The sequence below is a fragment of the Notolepis coatsorum genome (assembly GCF_963971535.1).
Source record: "Notolepis coatsorum genome assembly, chromosome: 19".
NCBI classification, from domain to species: Eukaryota; Metazoa; Chordata; class Actinopteri; order Aulopiformes; family Paralepididae; genus Notolepis; species Notolepis coatsorum.
The window spans coordinates 28,338,874-28,359,762 of NC_140183.1; the positions used below are offsets into that span (position 1 = coordinate 28,338,874).

Below are 20,889 nucleotides of genomic sequence, written 5' to 3' on the forward strand. Positions count from 1 at the left end.
ACCAAACGGTGAGATACAATTACTCCAGCTTATGTGACAAGATTACCAATGACTTCAGTAGATGGTTCAAATAAAAAAACTCATTACAAGCCTGTGCTTCAATAATTAAAATGAACATTTTACCTAGAGTTAACTTCATCAGTTCCATGCTCCCTTTACCTCCCTCTGTTGGTTACTGGCAGAAACTGCATTCAGCCTTGTATAAGTTCGTTTGGAACAACAAACGTCCACGTTTAAAGAGATCCAGCGCCCAGAGGAGGAGACTTGATGGGGGATTAGCATTTTGTATACCAACATTTCGATTAAGCAGTGCAATTATGATTTGGCCCTCTTATCACACATGTGATTCAGACATGGCGTGACACTAACCATGTACTAACCATCATCGGTGGCATACTCGCTCCCCTCTATTTAATAACAATCTACTACTTATTGGACAGCCTATTAGCTTTCCTAGGTGGGAGAAGAAAGGCATTCACACATTATGGGATATTTTTGATAACTCTGGTCTCCACTCTTTTCAAGATCTATCCAGTTGGTATGATCTCCCCGGAACCTCCTTTTTCTTTTATTTACAAATTAGGGCAGTGCTAAAGGCTCATGGGGTGCCGTGGGACAAACCATTAGAGCATCACTAATTTCCCAAATAATTTTATGACAAAGGTACATCGAGGGGCTTTGTTTCTGCTTTCTATCGCCACTTACGTATGTCCTCTTATAAGGACCTCCCCCTGGATAGGATCTGGAGAAGGGATGTGCCGGGCTGGATATAGATTTTTTTAAGATTTATTTTTAGCGTTTTTCCAGCTTTCCTTTTTTTTCTGGTCAGACATGACCGACAGGAGAGGGTGAACGGGAGAAGAGAGGGGAAGACATGGGGGGGGGGGGGGGGACCCGGGACGGCCGCGTAGGTGTGCGAGGCACTATGCGGTGCGCCACGAGGGTGCCCTGGATATGACTGGGATTTGGTCTGGGAAAATATTCGTCTATCCTCTCGCAATCCAGACCACCAAGAAATTCACCTAAATTATGCTCACAGGACTTATCTAACTCCCAGACGATTGAATTTGATGGGTCTCTTGCCTGATTCGCGTTGTACCTTATGTTCACTTGGGGCTACTGGAACACGTATGCATATGTACTGGGAATGCCCTCCAGTTGCACCTTTTTGGAATATTGTTACTTCTCAACCGTCAGATATTTTTTCATTGACCATACCTGTATCTCCCTCTGTGTTACTCCTGAATGACATGTCTCAGTTGCCGACTACTATACATATGAAAAGACTAATTCTTGCTGGATTCACAGCTGCCAAGAAGCTGATTGCCACACGTTGGATACACCCGGGCAAGCTTTGTCTAAGTGTCTAGATCCTCACTTATCTCGACGTGATCTACCTGGAGATATCCACGGCACGTGTGATCGGGGTCAAGGAGTCTAGTGTTGTTGTCTGGTTGGCTGCTGCTGTGAAGTTGAAGGAGCATGTATAGCCCTCGAATACTGAATTCTGTATATAACTCATGTTAAGGTCCTGGGATGGGGAGGGCGGGGGGAGCGAGCGAGTGTCTATGTATTATTTTTTGGGGGGGGGGGGGGATACTTCAGGGGGGAGGGTGGTGGGTGGGTTTTTCTCGTGGGTTATTGTGTTTTTTATTCTTTCTCCCCTACCTAATGTGATTTTTGTTTATCCCTTTTTTCACAATATTTGATTGTAAATTGTCAGTAGCAAGCTATTGATAACAATCTCCATCACTACCAACGAGGTAGAGAGAACTTCTACCTAGAAACTCAATTATCAGATGAATAACTTAATAACTGAGTTTTAATGATTCTGTGTGGATATATGGGTTATTTATTCCCAGGCCTATACCAGAGTACAGATTGTTGATTCTACCAAATAATGCCAAAGTGATGTGGATAATAGGGTACCCAAAGGGAGTACCCTATATATGCTACCACCTAGTGACAAGAGGAAATATTATTATAGAAACATCAGAGATATCCTGACACAAATTGTACTTACCTGCACTATTCTTACCCTGCCTACTTTTATACACTGCCTATCAAATTCATGTGTCGGTTATCACACTTTTTTACTTCTTACTGATGACTATTTTAAACAGAATCATTTTAAACTATTTTTATTATTTGTATTACTGAATCAAACTGTAAACAGAGAGCCTATTGGGATGCTAGATCCTAATGTGAAACACTGTGATTTACCATACCTTGCTATATTCTTACCCTACCTACTTTCATACACTTCCAATGAAATTCATATGTCGGTTCTATGATGTTGGAGTGATGTTCTGTTGTGAGGAGAAGATGACTTTTGACCTAAATCTAGCAAAGTTGTTTACCATTCCAGTTAGGTACATCGTGAACCTCACCGCCTAGCCAATGTTGATTCTCCTAGCTGGGCCATTTTCATCTGATTGAACAATCTTATCACACTTTTTACTGTAACCTTGCTATTTACATTTTAAATTTTTATGCCTGCTTATACCTGTATTTTTTACTGTTGTTGTATGTCCGTTCTATTTTATTAGTTTTAGACTATTTTTAAACTTAATCATTTTAAACTATAGGGTCTGAAAAATCGGGTCTGAAAAATCGCTTCTCTGTACTTTGGTCGGCGCGAACCTCACACACACACACACACACACACACACACACACACACACACACACACACACACACACACACACACACACACACACACACACACACACACACACACACACACACACACACACACACACACACACACACACACACACACACACACACACACACACACACACACACACACACACACACGCTCCGATGGCGGAGAAAGGAACATCTGATTACCCCAAGATTCGTAACATAAAGGCCTTACCTCACATCTGATGTCATGCAAAAAGATGAATCCAATTCCTGATCGCCATTCCAAATATCGATTGCGTCCATTGATCCAACGTTATAGTCCAAAACATAATCCACGATGCTCCCAGTGGGGCGACTCAATGCAATAGTATCCAGCTGCATGCCCGAGAAGTAAAACCTGGACCGGACTTATTTTTTTGATGCACAGTCCCAGCCAATCCAATCCAATTATGTGCAATACCATCCGGGAGACGATAGGCAATGATAACGTCAGGCTGGATGGATGAAAAATGAATGGATATCGCTAATAAAAGAACTAACGATTAAAACCCGACTATACTCGTGATTGGCACTCAAGCGATGGCGAGTTAACCCGACTATACTCGTGTTTGGCACTGAATGGGTTAAGTCCGTTTGTATTTTTAATTGTATTGTCTTGTCATTATTATAGGACTGACCTTCGAATTTCTTTTTGGAATTCGAAGCTTCAGGGCCGATATTCGATTTTAATTCGAAGCTTCCAGATAAACAAATTATTAATAATAACAATATTAATAATAATTATTATTATTATAATTATTATACTTTTTTTATGTTGTGGGACTTGTACAGCACTTTGTTCAACTTTGTCAGTGCTGTATAGTTTAAACCTTTTTAAATCTTGGACAAACTAAACACTTTGCTTTCATGAAATATTGTAAGCCGTCATTTGAGGCTTTATAAAAGCAGCACAATGAACATAAATCTGTCAGTGCCGAGTCTGACCTCATCTTAAATAACAAACAGCATTGCTTGTTGTTAACAAAGAGAGGCAGAGTTGATTTTGCACACAAACAAATAAAAAAAAAAATTATATATATTTTTTAATATATTCAAATTTTATTTTCATATTCGAATCCCATGCCCATCGAACAAAGCTTCGAAGTATTTAAGACAGCCCTACATTATTATTATTATTATTATTATTATTATTATTATTATTATTATTATTATTATTGTTGTTATTATTATTATTATTATTATTATTATTATTATTATTATTATTGTTGATGGCAATGTTGTGTGTGATGTTAAAAAAGAGAAATTGAAAATAAAAATTTGATAAAAAAAAATAATAATAATATGTATGCTCCAGTGATGATGTCACATGAATGTATGATGCATATAGTATAGAGAGGGAGGGAGGGGGTGGTAAATGGACTGCATTTATATAGTGTTTCTTTCCAAAGCACTTTCCAACTCATGCCTCGCATTTACCCATGTTCGTGTTTCCGGGTTCCCGTTTTGCGCTCTGATTGGCCACGCACGTTCTGGTCATGTGACATGTGCGCCCAATAGCGTGACGAGCTGTGTCTTTGCCCATTTCCACGTCGAACAGCCTGCAAACTACCTGGCGTTCTATCGCCATGCTCTAAGACAAACTCTAACCTTAACCAACTTCGAAAGAGTGCCTAAGTTTAACCGTGGAAATAACTTGCCGTCACACGCCCAGAAACATGCGTGGCCAATCAGAGCGCAAAACGGGAACCCGGAAACACGAGCGCGTTGGTAAAAGCAATCAGGCCGCCCGCGCAGGCAACCATGCAAGGTGCCAATCTGCTCATCGGGAGTAGTTAGGGGTTAAGTGTCATGCTCAAGGACACTTCGACACGTTGCCGGGAGGATCCGGAATTTAACCAGGAGGGAGAGAGAGAGGGAGGCCCTCCTGCTTGTCTTAGGTTAATTGCAAATTGAAGGAAGGATGGGGGAAGGGCAGGGGGTTTAGAGACAGAAGAGAGAGGAGAGAAAGAAAGGGACAATCGAACAATATCAGAAAAAGATGCTTGCGTGGCTGAAATACATGTTTTTTTGTACGTGTCAATAACGTTTAAAATCAAATAAAAAACTCACTTCATACTGTATATCCATGGAATAATCAGTGTGCCCTAGGCACATGCCTTACAATACTATCCAAATGTGCAAATGAGAGTTGTGTACACGTTCATGATATTCTAGTTGTTGTTATTTTTGGGGGTGCTGTAGAAATGCCGCATATCTAGTGCCTTTAAGGATAGGTTAGTCTCATGTTTTATACAACTACCCATGACCGTTTGGATAAGCCCTCTTGCATGATGAGTGACATAACTATCACCAGTAATGAATCTAAGAGTAGGATGGTTGACCGTGTCTAGGGGTCAACTAAAGACTCATCTTTCGGCAAATAAGCTGGATTTGTTTCTTTAAAATAACCCAATTTTCTTTGTCTGCGTTTGCTAGTAAGATTGGCTATGTGGTACTTACAAGTAAATCAGATCAATCAGCCTGACAACAAAAATAAGTCTTTAGCATGCAGTGCCGCAGAGGTATTCTAAATATAGTAAGTAGAGAGCTTATACTGTCAAGGGTTTCTTAAGAAAGCTATTTACCAATTCATTCAGTCTCACTACTCCACTCACTGTGTGATCACAATTGCAATAATAATAATATATTAATTAATAATAAAATAAATGTGCAAGCAAAGGTGTAAAGATAGCTGTAAAAATGTAGGTGCCCACCCAGCCCCTAACAAAGTCCAGAGAAGAAACCAGACTCCAGCTCTGGATGTAAAGAGCTTGAGAAGGGCCCTCCTCCAACAGTCATGGGACCCCCCCCCCCCCCCCCCAGTGGCGGCTGGTCAATAGGGGGCGGTAGAGCGCCGCCCACCCTGGTTGAGAGCAATGATATGGTAGGAGAAGAAGAGTTTATTTTAGATATTTTGAAGGCTTGAAGCCCTAAAAATAAACTAAACATGTTTAAAATGAATAACAATTACTATTAAAATGCACTATAACGTTAATATAGCAAGTATAATAATATAAAGTTATATTATTCTATCTCCTCTCCCCCCGTTTGTGATTGACGTCACGTCCATCTATTAGAAACTACCTCCGAATCCGGGCGCTCTCCAAAACATTTTGACGCATTGATTGATTGACAAGCGGCCAATCGTAATGACTCTAGTAAATAAATGTTAGCATATCAATGGTCATAAATATGATCTGGGAGGCGGGCTTTGGGGAGCTGGGTGGTCGATGTTCCAGGCGCTCGCCTCCAAGCACTCTGTGCTCACGCCCCCCTCCACACTCTGACTCTGTGTTCACTTAAGGCTATACTCGGTCAACAACAACAACAACAAGCTATATGGCTGGACAGTGGACATATACTGTACACTTTATCAAGCCCTGCTGGACCGCGTTTGAACTAAACAAGTGAGTCCGGTCGGATATCTCTCTCTCTCTCTCTCTCTCTCTCTCTCTCTCTCTCTAATTTCGCCGCGGGTGGGGCATAACCAATGAATGGTAACTTGTTTAAAATGACAAGATATACATATATGTTTATTATTGAATGGATCTGAGAGAGAGAGAGAGAAAGAGAGAGAGAGAGAGAGAGAGAGAGAGAGAGAGAGAGAGAGAGAGAGAGAGAGAGAGAGAGAGAGAGAGAGAGAGCTGTGCGTGTTTGTGTTGGGCTATTGGAAACGTGGTTGCATTTGACTGATTGTGATCATATATTTATGGCAATGGTGATAATATTCGCCAATGCGTGCCTTGTACATGTTTGCAAAATGTTTGGTATAGCGCCCCTAGTGGAGAAGAATTCACCAGCCGCCACTGCCCCCCCCCCCCCCCCCCCCCTACTGAGGACCTTCATCCTGGCCCAGAAGCACCACAGGCTCTCAGTGAAAAACACTCAACCGCCTGAGAGCGAGAACGGGGCGGTCAAAAAGTGCCCTGCTCAGATGGGGATACAAGGCTGGCCCAACCACCTGTGACTGTGGAGAAGAAGAGCTTGCAATAAAATGTTCAATAAAAATGCAAAGGACTGTGTAAAGAAATGGGAAACTGTCATATAATCGCCACGCTTCAAAGAAATGAAAATAAGGAGAAGTAGGTGTTTAGGAAGTTAGTTGAATAATCAAGCTCTTCCCCTGCAAAGTTACATCACAGACTCCAATTGGTAATAGTGTTTCTCATTCATATTTTCGTTTTTTATTTATTTATATACAAAAAAAGAACCTACCTTTACTAGTCTACACGTTTCAAGCATATTCCAGCTACTTCAGCTGATGCTCCATAGCAGCCCTCACATTACTTTCCATGTTTCATTGTGTGTTTGATCAGGACCCCCCTGGATAACATCAATACCCGGGTCAAGGTTTTTCAGTGTTCTTGAGCAGTCAGCGGTTTCAGAGAGTCAATATATATATCGACTGCTCAAAAACACCCCGGTAATGATGTTATCCAGGGGGGTCCTGATCAAACACACAATGAAACATGGAAAGTAATGTGAGGGCTGCTATGGAGCATCAGCTGAAGTAGCTGGAATATGCTTGAAACTTGGAAAATAATGTATGTATTGTAGCGACCCTGGGATTTGGGTGGTTGGTCAGTCGAGCTGCCACTCTGCACTCCGCTATCCCACGGCTGGCGGCGACGCTATTGGTCGCGCCAGCCACGGGTTGACAGAGTTGAGAGTGCGCAGGCTGACCTTGGGAGGCTATAAGAGGGTGGAGCACCTGGGGTGAGGCCTCTTGGGGCATGGGAATGTGTAGACATGAGTTACTTATACTGAAACCTGTATGAGAACCGTTGTAATAAAGCAGTGAACTGAGAACTATCAACCTGCCTCGAGAGTCGTGAATAACGTGGTGCAAAACCAAGCAACGTTACAGTATGTATGTATATATTCTTTTTTCAATACACTATATATATTGTTTTTGGTGACGTTTGGTTTTCAAAGGCAGAGGAATCAAAGAGCCCTTACCTGCGCACTCAGGGTTTTCCTCATTAAAATTCACAGCAAAGTCGTGAGAGACCTGGATGGAGGACAGGAAAAACACAGTAAGTTATTTTGATCTTTTGATAATACAAAACAATATCTGCTACAAAGGCATCTTTCTTGTTCTCTCTCTGTATTACATCTCTCTCTCTCTATCTCTCTCCTCCTCTCAAAAATGTGTATATTTAGTAGTAAACATCAAAGGTATAATTTCATACATTGTATATTTGTATGTCTTGTATGTCATAAATGTCTTGATGAATTGAAAATGGAAGACCCTTATGTAAACAAGACGAAAGTATTTTTCTGGTCTGCCTCCTCTTAGCAGTTGTTAGTATTGAGCTGTACTGTATTGTACCCATTCTGCAATATGTTAATAAAGTTTCCAATCAATCAATTATTAAGTGATTTCAATTCAACACAACTTTCTGAATTTATACTATATATACTTATATCTCCCTCTACCCCTCGCTGTCCCTCTCCCAGACTCTATCTCTCTCCCTGTCTCTCTCCCCAACTCTCTCTCTGTCCCTAACTCTCTCTCTCTCTCCCCAAACTCTTTCTCTGTCTCTCTCCCCCCAACTCTCTCTGTGTCTCTCTCTCTCCCCAACTCTCTCTGTGTCTCTCTCTCCCCAACTCTCTCTGTGTGTCTCTCTCTCCCCAACTCTCTCTGTGTCTCTCTCTCTCCCCAACTTTCTCTGTCTCTCTGTCAGGTTCAGCAGGACAATAGGCAGCATAATTGCAAACAGTGCCACAGTCGGCGGTGGCACTAAAGGCTGTCTGGTTGAAGACATGCCAATCATCTCCTGCTGCAATGGGGGGCGGGGCAGTTCAGTGATTCAGACAAGCGGGCACTCCATGTAAAGACAGAGTTGTCGCACTCAGAGAGGAAGTCAAGCCTTGCAGTAGGACGGGCGGGGGCACTGTTGATTAGTGGCTTAATGGTGGAGCCGTTCTCCAGACCAGTCTCTTTGACATGTGGGTTCTGAGTCATTCTTGCCCTGATACAAAAATCAAGGCACCTCTTTTTTGCATGCTCTTTTACCGTTACTGAAATAATGTGGTAGTTATTCTGACGATTCACCTCTGCCATTGGCTTCCAGAGTATCTGAAAATGTGTCTTAACCCTCTGAGACGGCGAACCCTATTTCAGAGGCTGTGGCAGGCTCCGTTTTAATTAAAGTGAAGATACTGGTATCATATGAAAGTAGACACCTTAGGCTATACTTTGGTGAGGGATAACATATAGATACTATATAGATACTGGACTGTATAGGACTGTGAAGCTCTGTATCCCCCACCCTGTACCCCCCCCCCCCCCATGCTGCTTTGACACCAGAATTTCCCCAAGGGGATTGATTTGATTTGAAATCTTTATTTCGAATGAATACAAACTAAATAAATAACTAAACAAAATCAAAACATAACTCAAACAGAATAAATAACTAAACAAAAGCAAAACATAACTCAATTTACAAGGAGTAGGAAGTATACACTTATTTAATCCTACCCCTTTTCCACTACTCAAATGAGTGTACTAATTTAAAACATTTCAAAACAAATATATGCAAAACAAATACAACAAAAACTATATGTAAAACATGAAAGAAATCAAATAAAAATTTAAACACCCGTGAATATCAAGTCCCTTCCTCATCCCTGTACCTCGTGAACATAATTTCCTTATAAATCAGTTTGAATGGTCTCATATTTGGAAATTGCTTTAGCACCACATTCAGACGGTTCCACTCCACATATTGAGATGCAGTGTCTTCTCATGGTAGTGCGTACACTAAGAACTTTTTAATTGAGTTCTCCCCTTAGATTATAACCCCCCTCCCTATCAAAGAACAGTTCTTGAATGTTTCCTGGAAGTACATGACCTTTTGCTTTATACATTAATTGTGCCATTTTAAATTCCACAAGATCATTTAACTTGAATGTTTTTTTACTTTAAAAATAATATGTTTGTGTGATCACGATAACCTGCAATGTGAACTATCCTTATGGCCCTTTTTGGAGTATAAAAAGTGGTTGTAGTGTAGAATTATAAGTGTTTCCCCAGACTTCAGCACAGTAATTTAAATATGGTAAAACTAGTGAACAGTAGAGAATGTAGAGTGATTTTTTTATCCAGAATGTGCTTTACTTTACTCATGACTGAAATGCTTCTTGACAGTTTAGATTGGACATGTTTTATGTGAGGTTTCCATCAGATTTTATGGTCTATTATTACACCTAGGAATTTATTTTCATAAACTCTTTCAATAATCACATCATTTATTTGAACTTGTACTTGAGTATTTAATCTACAGTTTCCAAATAACATAATTTTAGTTTTGCTCAAATTCAATGATAATTTGTTTCTATCAAACCGTTTTTTTTATTTCTTCATTTCAGATGTGATGACCTCTAAAATCTGCTGGATATTCTCACCAGAAAAAAAAAGATTAGTGTCATCCACAAATAAATACATTTAAATATATTGGATACTTTACATCGTTAATGTACAAGGTGAACAGTTTTGGACCCAACACTGACCCCTGGGGGACACCACAAGCAATGTCCAAACATTCAGATTATATAATCTCTCATCGTCACAAATTGTTGTCTTTTATTTAGATAGCTTTCTTCTCACCCAGTCCAATACTACCCCCCTGATCCCATATTGTTCCAATTTCCTGATTAATATATCATGATTAATAGTATAAAATGCTTTTTTTAGATCAATGAATACTCCAGCTACATGTTTTCTTTTATCTATGGAATTTGTGATTTTTTCAATGAGTTCTATTAAAGCTAGTGATGTTGACCGGTGTGTTCTGAATCCATACTGGCTATCGGTGAGTAAATTATTTTATCAATGAATTTATCTAATCTGTTGTTGAAGAGTTTTTCTAATATTTTTGAAAACTGAGGAAGTAGAGAAACAGGCCTATAATTTGTGAAGTAGTGTTTATCTCCAGTCTTGAACAGAGGTATGACTTTAGCTATTTTCATTTTATTCGGAAATCGACCAGTTTTGAATGATAAATTGCAGATGTGCGTGAGTGGTTTTGAAATCCCACGAATGAAATATTTTACTATTTTCATATCTATTTCATTACTGTCTGTAGATGTCTTGTTTTTACATTTATTACTATGTAGTAATACACCTGAATATGTCTGACAATAATTCAATGTGTCTAACGCTAATTCCTTGCATTCCCTGTGTTCGCGAGGACGTTGTGTAACCGGCTGACCGCTCTTGATCCTCCCTACCCTAACATTGACACTTAACTTGCTACCTCTCTTTGATCCTTCCTATCCTAACATTGACACTTCATAGTGGGACAGGATACAGGTGCCACCAGGGGGAGCTGGTGACGACGTTGGGCAGGGAGATACAGGTGAAGAAGGATGGGCTCAGGGCGCAGCGCCGACGGAGGCACTTCCTCTTCAGCGTTTTCCACGGAGGGAAGAGGACACACGGAGCTGGAGCTCCGGAGATCAGCACGCGAGATATAAACCCAGTTACGAAGCGGGTTAGTAATGAGTATGCGATAGCTTAGCTTTTAGTTAATGCGGAAGAGACATTGTGAACTAAGAAGCAGACAAGCTACTACCGAAGAGTGTGGTAGATATTGCCCACATTGCGTTTTAGCTGAAGTATAGGCGTCGAGACAGGGGGTCGCCGTAGCCCACAGCTTAGCTTCAGTTAGGCCTAGGGCCCAGTTTTAGCCTGCGTGTCGCCCCACCCCCTTCAGCCCAGCAGCGGACGTCACTGCACTGCACGCTCCTCCAGCCCCTCCAAGCCGTTACCCCAGCAGTCACCTGCCCAACGTCTACCCAGCCCGGCTGCCTGCTATCACGGGACCTCTGGACGTCCATCTCACCACACGGACGGTTGGTGGTGGGAGCGGGTCCGCCATTTGGATAAGTACAGCAAGCGCTCCGAGTGCTGAAGCTTTATCGGTAGACATTCGCCACTGGGCGGCGCGGTCTCTCTAAGGGCGAAGAGAAAACAGTGCTTTGAACTGACACTGATAACAGTGTCTAGGGGCGCCCCGACCATTTATTATTTTGGGGAAAAGCCGGCTATAGATAGGACTTTTATTTGTAACGTGGGCCCACTGGTTAAGTGTAATAATAACGTGTGTTCTTTTATAAAATCCCATTGAACTCCTTTATCCCTCTCCCTCTTCCTCCCCTCTCTCCCCCACCTACGGAGAAGCGGAGCAGTAGATAATTCTTAAAGGGAAGAGGTTATTACTGTGTCTAGCCCAGTGTGGGAATAACTTGAGTCTGTAGTATAGAGCGAGAGCACTAGGTGCCCAGTGTGGAAATAACTTTCATAGATGTGTGATAAGTTGTAACGTGCATCAGACTTAAAGTAAAGGAGAAGTAAATGGGACCACTGTGTGCGTGTCTGTTAATGTGCATCTTACCTAACCCTTTCCTTCCGGGTTATGTTTATTACAATTTAACCCTTTCCCCACCCCCTGCCTATAGTTCATTGTGAAAGGTCTCCACTCATCATTCGGGAAGGGTACTGCTTTGGGGAGCGAATATATCATCCATCTTTACTGTCATCGGGTGTGGGAGGGCCCAGGAAGTATTGGGGGAAGTTTGGGTGTGTGGGGAGCTGCTGTTGATCGCCCTGGAGGGCAAGAAGGACCAGCACACCATTACTAGGTTAGTGAATCCTAGGCCCCATCCACTCCCGCTGCTCGACCTCCACTTCAACATTCCTGGCCTACAGTCGGGGACCCAGCTGGACCCAGCTCTGCTGTGTTCCCACTACCAGGTGGCCGTGTACATCCACTCCCATAAAGCAGGGATAATCCACCCTGCTACAACTAGTTTCTATAATTTCATTTTCATCTACCGCTTCCAGAAACATTGAACTAGGATTTCTTTCAATATAATTGTCATTTATGTCTTCAGGAGTCCTGCTAATTCTGGTCCAATATTTACAAAATAATTATTAAAGTTGTTAACCACATCATCCATATTGCTAATTTTCCATAAAATACTGAGGATAGCTTATTTGTCTTGATCCATTCCTAATAATACCATTTAATATATTCCAAACACCTTTAATATTATATTTGTTGTTATCTAATATTCTACTATAATGATCCTTCTTACATCTTCTCATAATATTAGTTAACTTATTTTTTCTTTCTTTAGTTCTATGTTTTATAAATTCTCTATAGTATAATAAAGGATCATCTTATCTTATCTTTATCTTATAAACTGCCATGGCCATTTCCAAAGGGGTCCCTTGAACTCTCGCCTCAAGATATATGAATGAAAATGTGTTATGGGTAGCCATGAGTCTCTGGAGGTAGAGCAGTCGTCTGGTAATCCAGAGGTTTCTGGTTCGATTCCCGCTCCTCCCGGGCAGCGTGTTGATGTGTCCTTGAGCAAGACACTTAACCCCTAATTGCTCCCGATGAGTAGGTTGGCACCTTGCATGGTTGCCTCTGCCGTCGGTGTGTGAGTGAATGGGTAAAATGTGAGTAACAAATTGTAAAGCGATTTGGATAAAAGCGCTATATAAAAAAGCAGCCATTTACCATTTAATCAAGTAGCAAACTAGCTTAGGCCACGCAAATCTTTCCTCCCAGACATGCCACGTGAGCGGATCGGCGCGGCCGAGAAATCCGCTCTTCGCTCTTTAAAGCTTGGTCCGCTCCGCTAATCGATCATGTTGACCCCGCCCCCAAGTCGCTCTCCGCTCGCTCCCCGCTCACCTTGAATCGAGCCCCGCGCCAGATCGCTCGGCAGATTTTTTTTTTTTTTTTTGGAGCATGGTGTAAATTAGCTCAAACTACAACAGTCTACACCCCCTGGGCCCCTTAACAATTGTTTGTATTGAGCCGCATTGTAATTGTACCCATTCTGCAATGTTAAATAACGTTGTTTATCCATTCACTAGCTATATTAAGCGATGATAGGCTAGCCGAGCCACAATGCTATGGTCGCTGCCATTAACGTTAGCATGTAAGCTAACGTCAACAACAATGGCGTCGATACGTTTTCTAACAGGAGTGAGTGTGGGCGTCTCTACAGTGACAAAGCCTGAACCGGATATCACAGGTTCACCCTTCTCATTGGTTGAAAATGGCCTTCATGTTTGTACATCGCCATCTGTTGCTTTGGCATTGTACTGCATGTATATTACATCAACAGTGTAGTTAAACCACTGTGAGCGACCTGGAGTGGATTGGAGCGGAGGAGAACTCTCGCTCCGGACGTCGCGCCGACCCATTTTAAAACCCACTCCTCGCTCACGTCAAAACCGCCCGCTCCGTGCCCCGCGCCGCTCACGCTCCGATCCGCTCACATGGCCTGCTCCCAGAGTATGGGGCTAATGAAATGGTTAACATTAACTTTTCTACAGTATGTGAAACTTGAGCTTATTATCAACTACCCCAGTAGTTACTAATCAGCTAACTATCAGACTAGGGTAGATCACCCATATCTGTGTTTTTTACTGAACTCTACCAACTAAGAACCATGAAGTGTTTTAGCACTTTCCATCCACTTACATTAGCTACACTTATCTTACACTACACTTCTGAGCTAAAAGAAGATGCTAAAAGATTATGAAAAAATAAGGGCGCCTTGATTTTCCTATCAAGGCAAGAATGACTTGGAATCCACATGTCAAAAATAATGGTATGTTCCTTTAACCCTTGTGTGGTGTTCGTGTTTTTGTTACTCACCCAATGTGCATGGCTCGGGGACCCACAATTTAATTGGGATTTTAAAACAATAACACCATAACTATTTACCTCTGCTAGATCACACAAGTGCTATACATTTTTTGTGATAAAAAGGGATATCTTTGTTATAATCAAGACATGAGGAATAAATCATGTTTATCTTGCAAAATATGAATTAAACAAGGTGGAGGCAGACAGGAAGGTACACAGTGAACTTTTTACCATTATTTACTTATAACATAGTGCCTTGTAAACTCTCTGGTTGCTAGGCAACCTTTCAAAACACCAGCAACTGTGGTACACAAGCTAAAACATGATGATACAACAGTCGCAGCCAGGTCGGGCCAGGTTGTATAAGGTGGCTGTCTCAGCCAGGTTTGGCCAGGTTCTAAAGACAATGGAGACGCTCACTATGTGCCAGTGGCATGGCTAAACCCTCTTTAGTGGAACAAGGCACATGTGTAAGGGGGGTGTGGTAGCAAAATAGTATCATATCTATAGATCTGTGTTATACATATTATATCTCTGATAGCCTTGACAGTTGTTTAATATAGTTTAACTAGCTACAGCTCAAAGACACTAGGATGACAGTCTTAACACTATGGCGACCGGCGGGGCGTGGCGATTTAAGCCTCAGAGGCTTGTAAACAAACCGATGTACTTTCTAAGAGCTTTATATATCATTTATAGTATTGCTATCTGTCCATTCTCATTGTCACTTGAGTGCATAAACCGTGCCTTCATAATGGCTTAAAGAAAATAAAAATCCATCGGTTGGTTGTCATTTTATAGCGTTGTGAATATAAGGTATATCGCACTTTTCGTCTAGGCTTTTCTGCAGGAGGCTGCAAAAAAGGCTAAACGTTGGCGTCGTTATATCAAACGCCATTTCTGCTGTATATATACGAATGAAATAAAACAAACTGCGTAGCATCCGGACTATTACAGAGCATCTATGGATGAAATGGGGGCGGCGGGGAACGCCGATTACTATTATTGATTAGCAATACAGTGTGCGTTCAATATAGCATTTTCATTGATCGATCACGTTACGTTATAAAACAATGTCCAATCCAGCTGTAATTTGGGGTAATATTATCCTACCGTCAGGCCATGTGATCGCCGGCAGCATTTCCTCACCAGTCATCGGATTCTGGTAGATCGATAAGCACATTGGCTAATCATAAATCCCATTATTCCACGCTTAAAAAAAACGCTCTGCAAGCTGATCCAAGATGGAGGGTCTTCTTTTGGAATCAAGGATCTATGATCCGCCCACAGGACTGTACTTGCATTTTTTTTAAATTCACATAATGATACTGCAGTGGAGCGATGGCGCCCCTAAGCGGGTCTGGCTGGTACTGCATGTTTCGAAAATCAAATATGTGAAAAGATCCTGCTAGTGGATCGGGTACCTAATAAGCGTTACAAATATGGAATAAAACAATAACAACTTGCCACGAGTATATACGTGGCTCTGGTCCACAGCGCTCTTTTTCGAAACACGTATATATACAGTACGTGGACGGACGCCATAGTGTTAACAGTGTCTCTGAAAATAACAGCCAAAGGGCCAGGAGATATGAGAGGTCCAAGCTTCCTTTCCTCTCCAGTTCTTTGTGTGAAGACATTACAAAGCCCCATAGAGCCCATATTTGTTTTCATTTTCTCACTAGGGCATTTTTTGTTTACCTTTCTTGTCATATCTGGGTATCTTATGTACGTCATGTCAACTTTGTACTTAATGGTAAGTCTGACCAAACCTCTTTGTCACTTTCTGATCAGATGCTCTTGTGCCTCTGATGATAAACTGATCATTTTCTTTCTATGGCCATGGAAACAGATAATAAACTATGTTCTATTTTTATACAATTGACTCATTCTGAATTCCTACAGCTTCACTGTTTGGCTCATTTGAAATATTCCACAACAGGGCTGCACAGTGGGCACTCAATGAAAATGTGTTATTTTATATGTTCTTCACAGAAAATGAGCCAAGGCCAATGAGTCTCAGGTTAAAAGAAAATAATTTATTGTACGATTTAAATATATATATATATTTTTTATTATTATCTTTTCCCCCCTTCTTTTTCTGTTTTTTTTCTCCCATCCCAATGTTAGTCGTTATGCCAATTCCCAATCCCCTTCCTGGTCATTGCGCACTCTACCCCCTACCGTCGGTCTGGGAGGGCGGAGACTATCACATGCTTCCTCCGACACATGTGTAGCCAGCCCACCGCTTCTTTTCACCTGGCAGCGCGGACTCTCTCAGAGTGTAGCTGTGCTACCCGGCCGCCCTATCTTTTTAGTAAACATTGAAAACGGGGCCCATTGACCTGAACACCACACAAGGGTTAATAGGATCCCCGCTGTGATCGACTGTGAGGCAAACCCTTATTTGGAGAGGGGGAGGCTGCAAGTGTAAAAAATTACCTTAAAGTCGGGCGGGATCCGAGCGCCGAAGCCAAAGGCGGGGAACATTTTATCGCTTGGGTGGAGAGAGGAGGAGAGAAGTGGAGAGAAGAACAATTAGATGGAGGAGGAAACTGGAACGGAGATGATTTACTGTAGAAGTTCAGTGCCGGTGATTAGGATCTGCTCCACACCCGCCAGCACCAAACAATGACTCCAAATTGCTTGTGATTAAGCTTTGTGGCGGGAGAAGAATCCTCATAGTCAGCATGCAGAATGTTCTTCTTCTTCTTTCAAGGAAATAAACTAAATAAAGAAAGGTTACCACGGTAACAAAAGTAACAGAGGTTATATCACAAAGTGACGTTGCACTACGGATGAAGGCATAGCATCCAAAAAGGCCACGATATTATAGGCTACCACTCTAGATTTTAAATTTTAATCTCTCATTAAAGGGGCACTTCACAAAAAGACTGATGCTGATTTATTTGGCACATAATCTCACAGACATCCAAAAACTCTAAACTGTTTTGCACAGATTAATTTAGTTGGACAGTTATTGAGAGTACATGAATTTGAATATGACCACCAGTGACATTGTATCCTTGTGTTATGTTAATTACAGCTCCATAAAATGATAAGGTAGCAGTATAAGACAAGGTATTGCTATATTTTTATCAACATCATTTCATTGATCTGTAATTAACACAACGCAAGGATTCAATTTCCCCGATGACATCACTGGTGGCCATATTAAAACTTTTTAACAAAATATTTACTTTCAATAGGTGCAAAACTGTTTAGAGTTTTTGAATGTGTGTGAGATTATGTGCAAAATAAATCAGCATTGTTTTTGGTGATGTGCCCCTTTAAGTCTACCTAACCTCTTGAGGACGATTTTCCCACTGGCACTTTGATGACCTCTAGTGGCTCGGGTGTACATATATTTTAATACAATATATATATATATATATATATATATATATATATATATATATATATATATATATATATATATATATATATATATATATATATATTAAACCCCTATGTGGTGCCTGTCGATAGCCATTTCAGGTGACAAAATCTCTTTAGCGGTTCTCGAGTTACATGCTGATACCCAAGATGGGGATGTATGAATCAGGGATCTAGGTGAAAAGTCACGAGCGAAAATAGGAAGAGAAAAACCGCAGAATGAATTGAAGTCTATGAGGAAAATGAAACCAGGAACGCTACACAGTTTACCAAAATCGCTCCTAATCACTCATTTCTGAACGAACTTTTATGAAATGGACATGTACTAAACAAGACTTCAGGCTATGGACCCAGCATGTCATTTCAGCCATACCAATTTCTGGGGTAATACTACTTCTGGACTACTAACTACTACAGAAAAACGTGAGTAACACGTTTTTCTACAACTCAAGTTCAGACCTATGTTACTTTATTTCATTAGCACTAAAAGTGAATTTTCTTTCAAAAGAGACCAGGCTCATGCATGTGCTATAAGTATAAAGTATAGTGTTTTGGTTTGCAAAAAAAGTATGCAGTCCTCAAAAACTAAAAACTAAAATGGCCATATTTCCCATAAACCCATCACTTCCTGTTGCAAGACGATTTTGCAGTTAGTTTCCGGCCTCCCCAGCATGGGTTATATGGTCGTACTGGCGAATCGCGTCCTGCTCTTCGCCATCGAGATATACCTCATCTCCAGTACCTACTGTACTTCATCAACGAATAAAACAAATGCACCCAGCACCTGCCAGGCCGTACTATAAAGCACTAGGCGTGGTCACCACTCGCCCTTCCTCTATTCCGTTTCCATCATGGCGGATGCTTGCACCCTGTGAACTAGTGTAATGAAAAGTTTAGAGAAATTGCGCAATGTTGAGTGTTTACTGGAGATTTGCCAACCCCTGGAATCTTAGGCATGTTCTGACGACGCTCGTATGGGTTCTGCGACTCTGCAGTGGGATGCATTTCGATGCATCTCAGCGTCAAGTCTGTACTGGGGTCTCCTCGTCTTGTTGACAGCAGACAGAGGGATGGTGTGTGAGGTGTAGCTATCGAGCTACCTCACACAAGGTAGGATCTGCGCCACTAGGCATTAACGCTGGTGTTAGTAATGCTGCTTGTTGTTTTGTTAGACAACCGAGTTGTGTATCGGCGCCAGGGGCAGGATGTTTGGGTAAACGTCCCTCTGAGTTGGACGTTTCCCAGGCTATCCTGGAGCGCGCTGCTAATACTAAATGCTATAATGCTGGGTCACTGTTCTACTGTTCCCCGCTGTGGGATGTCACTAGGCATGACAATGCTGGCGTTGGTGATGTTGCTCGAGTTGTCCCGGGAGACAACCGAGTTGTGTATTGGCACAAGCGGCGGGATATCTGGGTAAACGTTGTTGTTTTCCCCGTTATCCTGGAGCGCGCGGCTAACGCTATGCTATGTTGGGCTACTGTTTCTGTTTTGTCTCCCTGCTGCGGGATGTCTGTCTACAGTCTTCCCTCCTCTTAACCATTCATGCTGACGGTCAATCGGTGTCTACTGTGGGAGTATTGCGGGGGGGCTTTGTTTACCTTTTCATGGGTAAATGGGCTGAGGTCTAGGGCTGGTGTGCTGTTTGTGAATATTATGAATGAATGCAGGACTGGTTCTCTGGTCCGCATCCCTTTAACGTTGTATGTATGGGCTAGCCCATTCTACAGTATATTGGTGGTGTTTAGTTCATTTATTCATTAACACCTTCATGGTGCACACCACAGTGGAGGTTACTGGTTGCAACCACCACTGGTGCTCCGTGTTAGCATCAGTCCTTTGCTTTTGACATGTTGAAACAGTGCCCCGCCCGGCCGACGCCATGAGGTGGGTCGGCCCGGCGAGTGGCTGGTGGGCTGTTAAAGCCTGTACCGCCACGGTATGGAATTGGCAGCGATTAGTAACTGTGTTCGAATTGCTGTTTTTTCTGTCAAAAATGGTGTCTGGTGGCGGGGCCTTGAGGGCCAGCCGACGTCGACACATCGCGCGAGGTTGTTGACGTTATTAGCTTTGACCTAGCCACAAGCTATAACCGCTCAGGGCTCCCCTCTCCACAGAGGATCTTGGTCTTCCGCTGGAGTGCGGGCGGTATTTGTCCTAGGCCCCACACCGCCTCACGCCGCGCAGCCAGAGGTGAGAGCACGGCCTCGTCAGCGGCCATGTTTTCCCCTGCCAGAGGTATCCTGGGCGTTGAGTCGACAGGTGTCCACAAGGCCGACAGCCTTGGTGGCCCGAGGGATCGGCCATGTTGGATGAGCTCGGCTTGGAATATACACCCAGCTGACACCCAGTTGATGGCTGAGCCTGGGTCTGTCCGTGAGAATGTTGTGCTGTCAAGCGGCTCCCACACCATAAGCTGTGTTTGGTTGAGCCTGGTGTTACGTCTGTCAACTACAAGTGTTGTCAGCAGGGGGGCTCGAAACCTTTTTGAGGCACACAGTGCAGGCTTCCCCGACCTCGCCTTCGCCAGGCCGGGTATTATGTTGGTGCCTCCCACTCCTGAAAGATTGGCAGTGGTCTCGCAGGCGTGCGTGATTTGGGTGGTAGTAATATCACTGCAGGGCTACGGTGTGTAGGAACCCATGGGGGCCTCACACCTTGCATGTCCGGCTGCAGAACAACTCCTCAGCATGTTCTGGAGGGGTGATCAGTGGGGGAGCTTTTGTCACCTAGACTGAGCTCAGCTTCCCCCGTATCAAACCGGCCTTTTCTGTCGGGGTCCCCCCTTGGGTGCGATTGCCTCGTGGGTAGTGTCAGGACAGATGTCCCGACTCCACGGAACGCTCTGCTCACACGGTCCAGGGTTGGCTACGCACAGCGGGTGGGACCGGGCCGCCTATCTACAGTTCCTAGCGGACCTGCGCCAAATGGCGGCGGGTGCGTTGGGAGTATCATCACATATGGCTACAGCAGTACCATATGTCGAGGTGGATGGAGAGAACGCTGAGGCGGGGACTTGTGTTTACACAACCCCATAGGGTTTGGTACAGACCCTATTGTCAGGGTCACCAGCAGTGACAGCTCTGGTCAACGAGATCCAATCTCTGTGGACGAAGCAAGCCATCGT

The 20,889-nt window shown here is 42.8% G+C and overlaps 1 protein-coding gene across 1 annotated transcript in view; it reads right to left on the reverse strand.

Moving 5' to 3' along the window:
- The window catches only part of cpne4a (copine IVa), a gene marked incomplete at both ends in the record, with an annotated part of 402,880 nt that overhangs the window by 42,849 nt on the left and 339,142 nt on the right, over positions 1-20,889 (reverse strand). The window contains 2 exons of the mRNA XM_084336898.1: positions 7,648-7,699; positions 16,809-16,863. Of these exons, the coding sequence (XP_084193024.1) occupies positions 7,648-7,699; positions 16,809-16,863 (107 nt within the window). The remainder of the gene's footprint in view (positions 1-7,647; positions 7,700-16,808; positions 16,864-20,889) is intronic.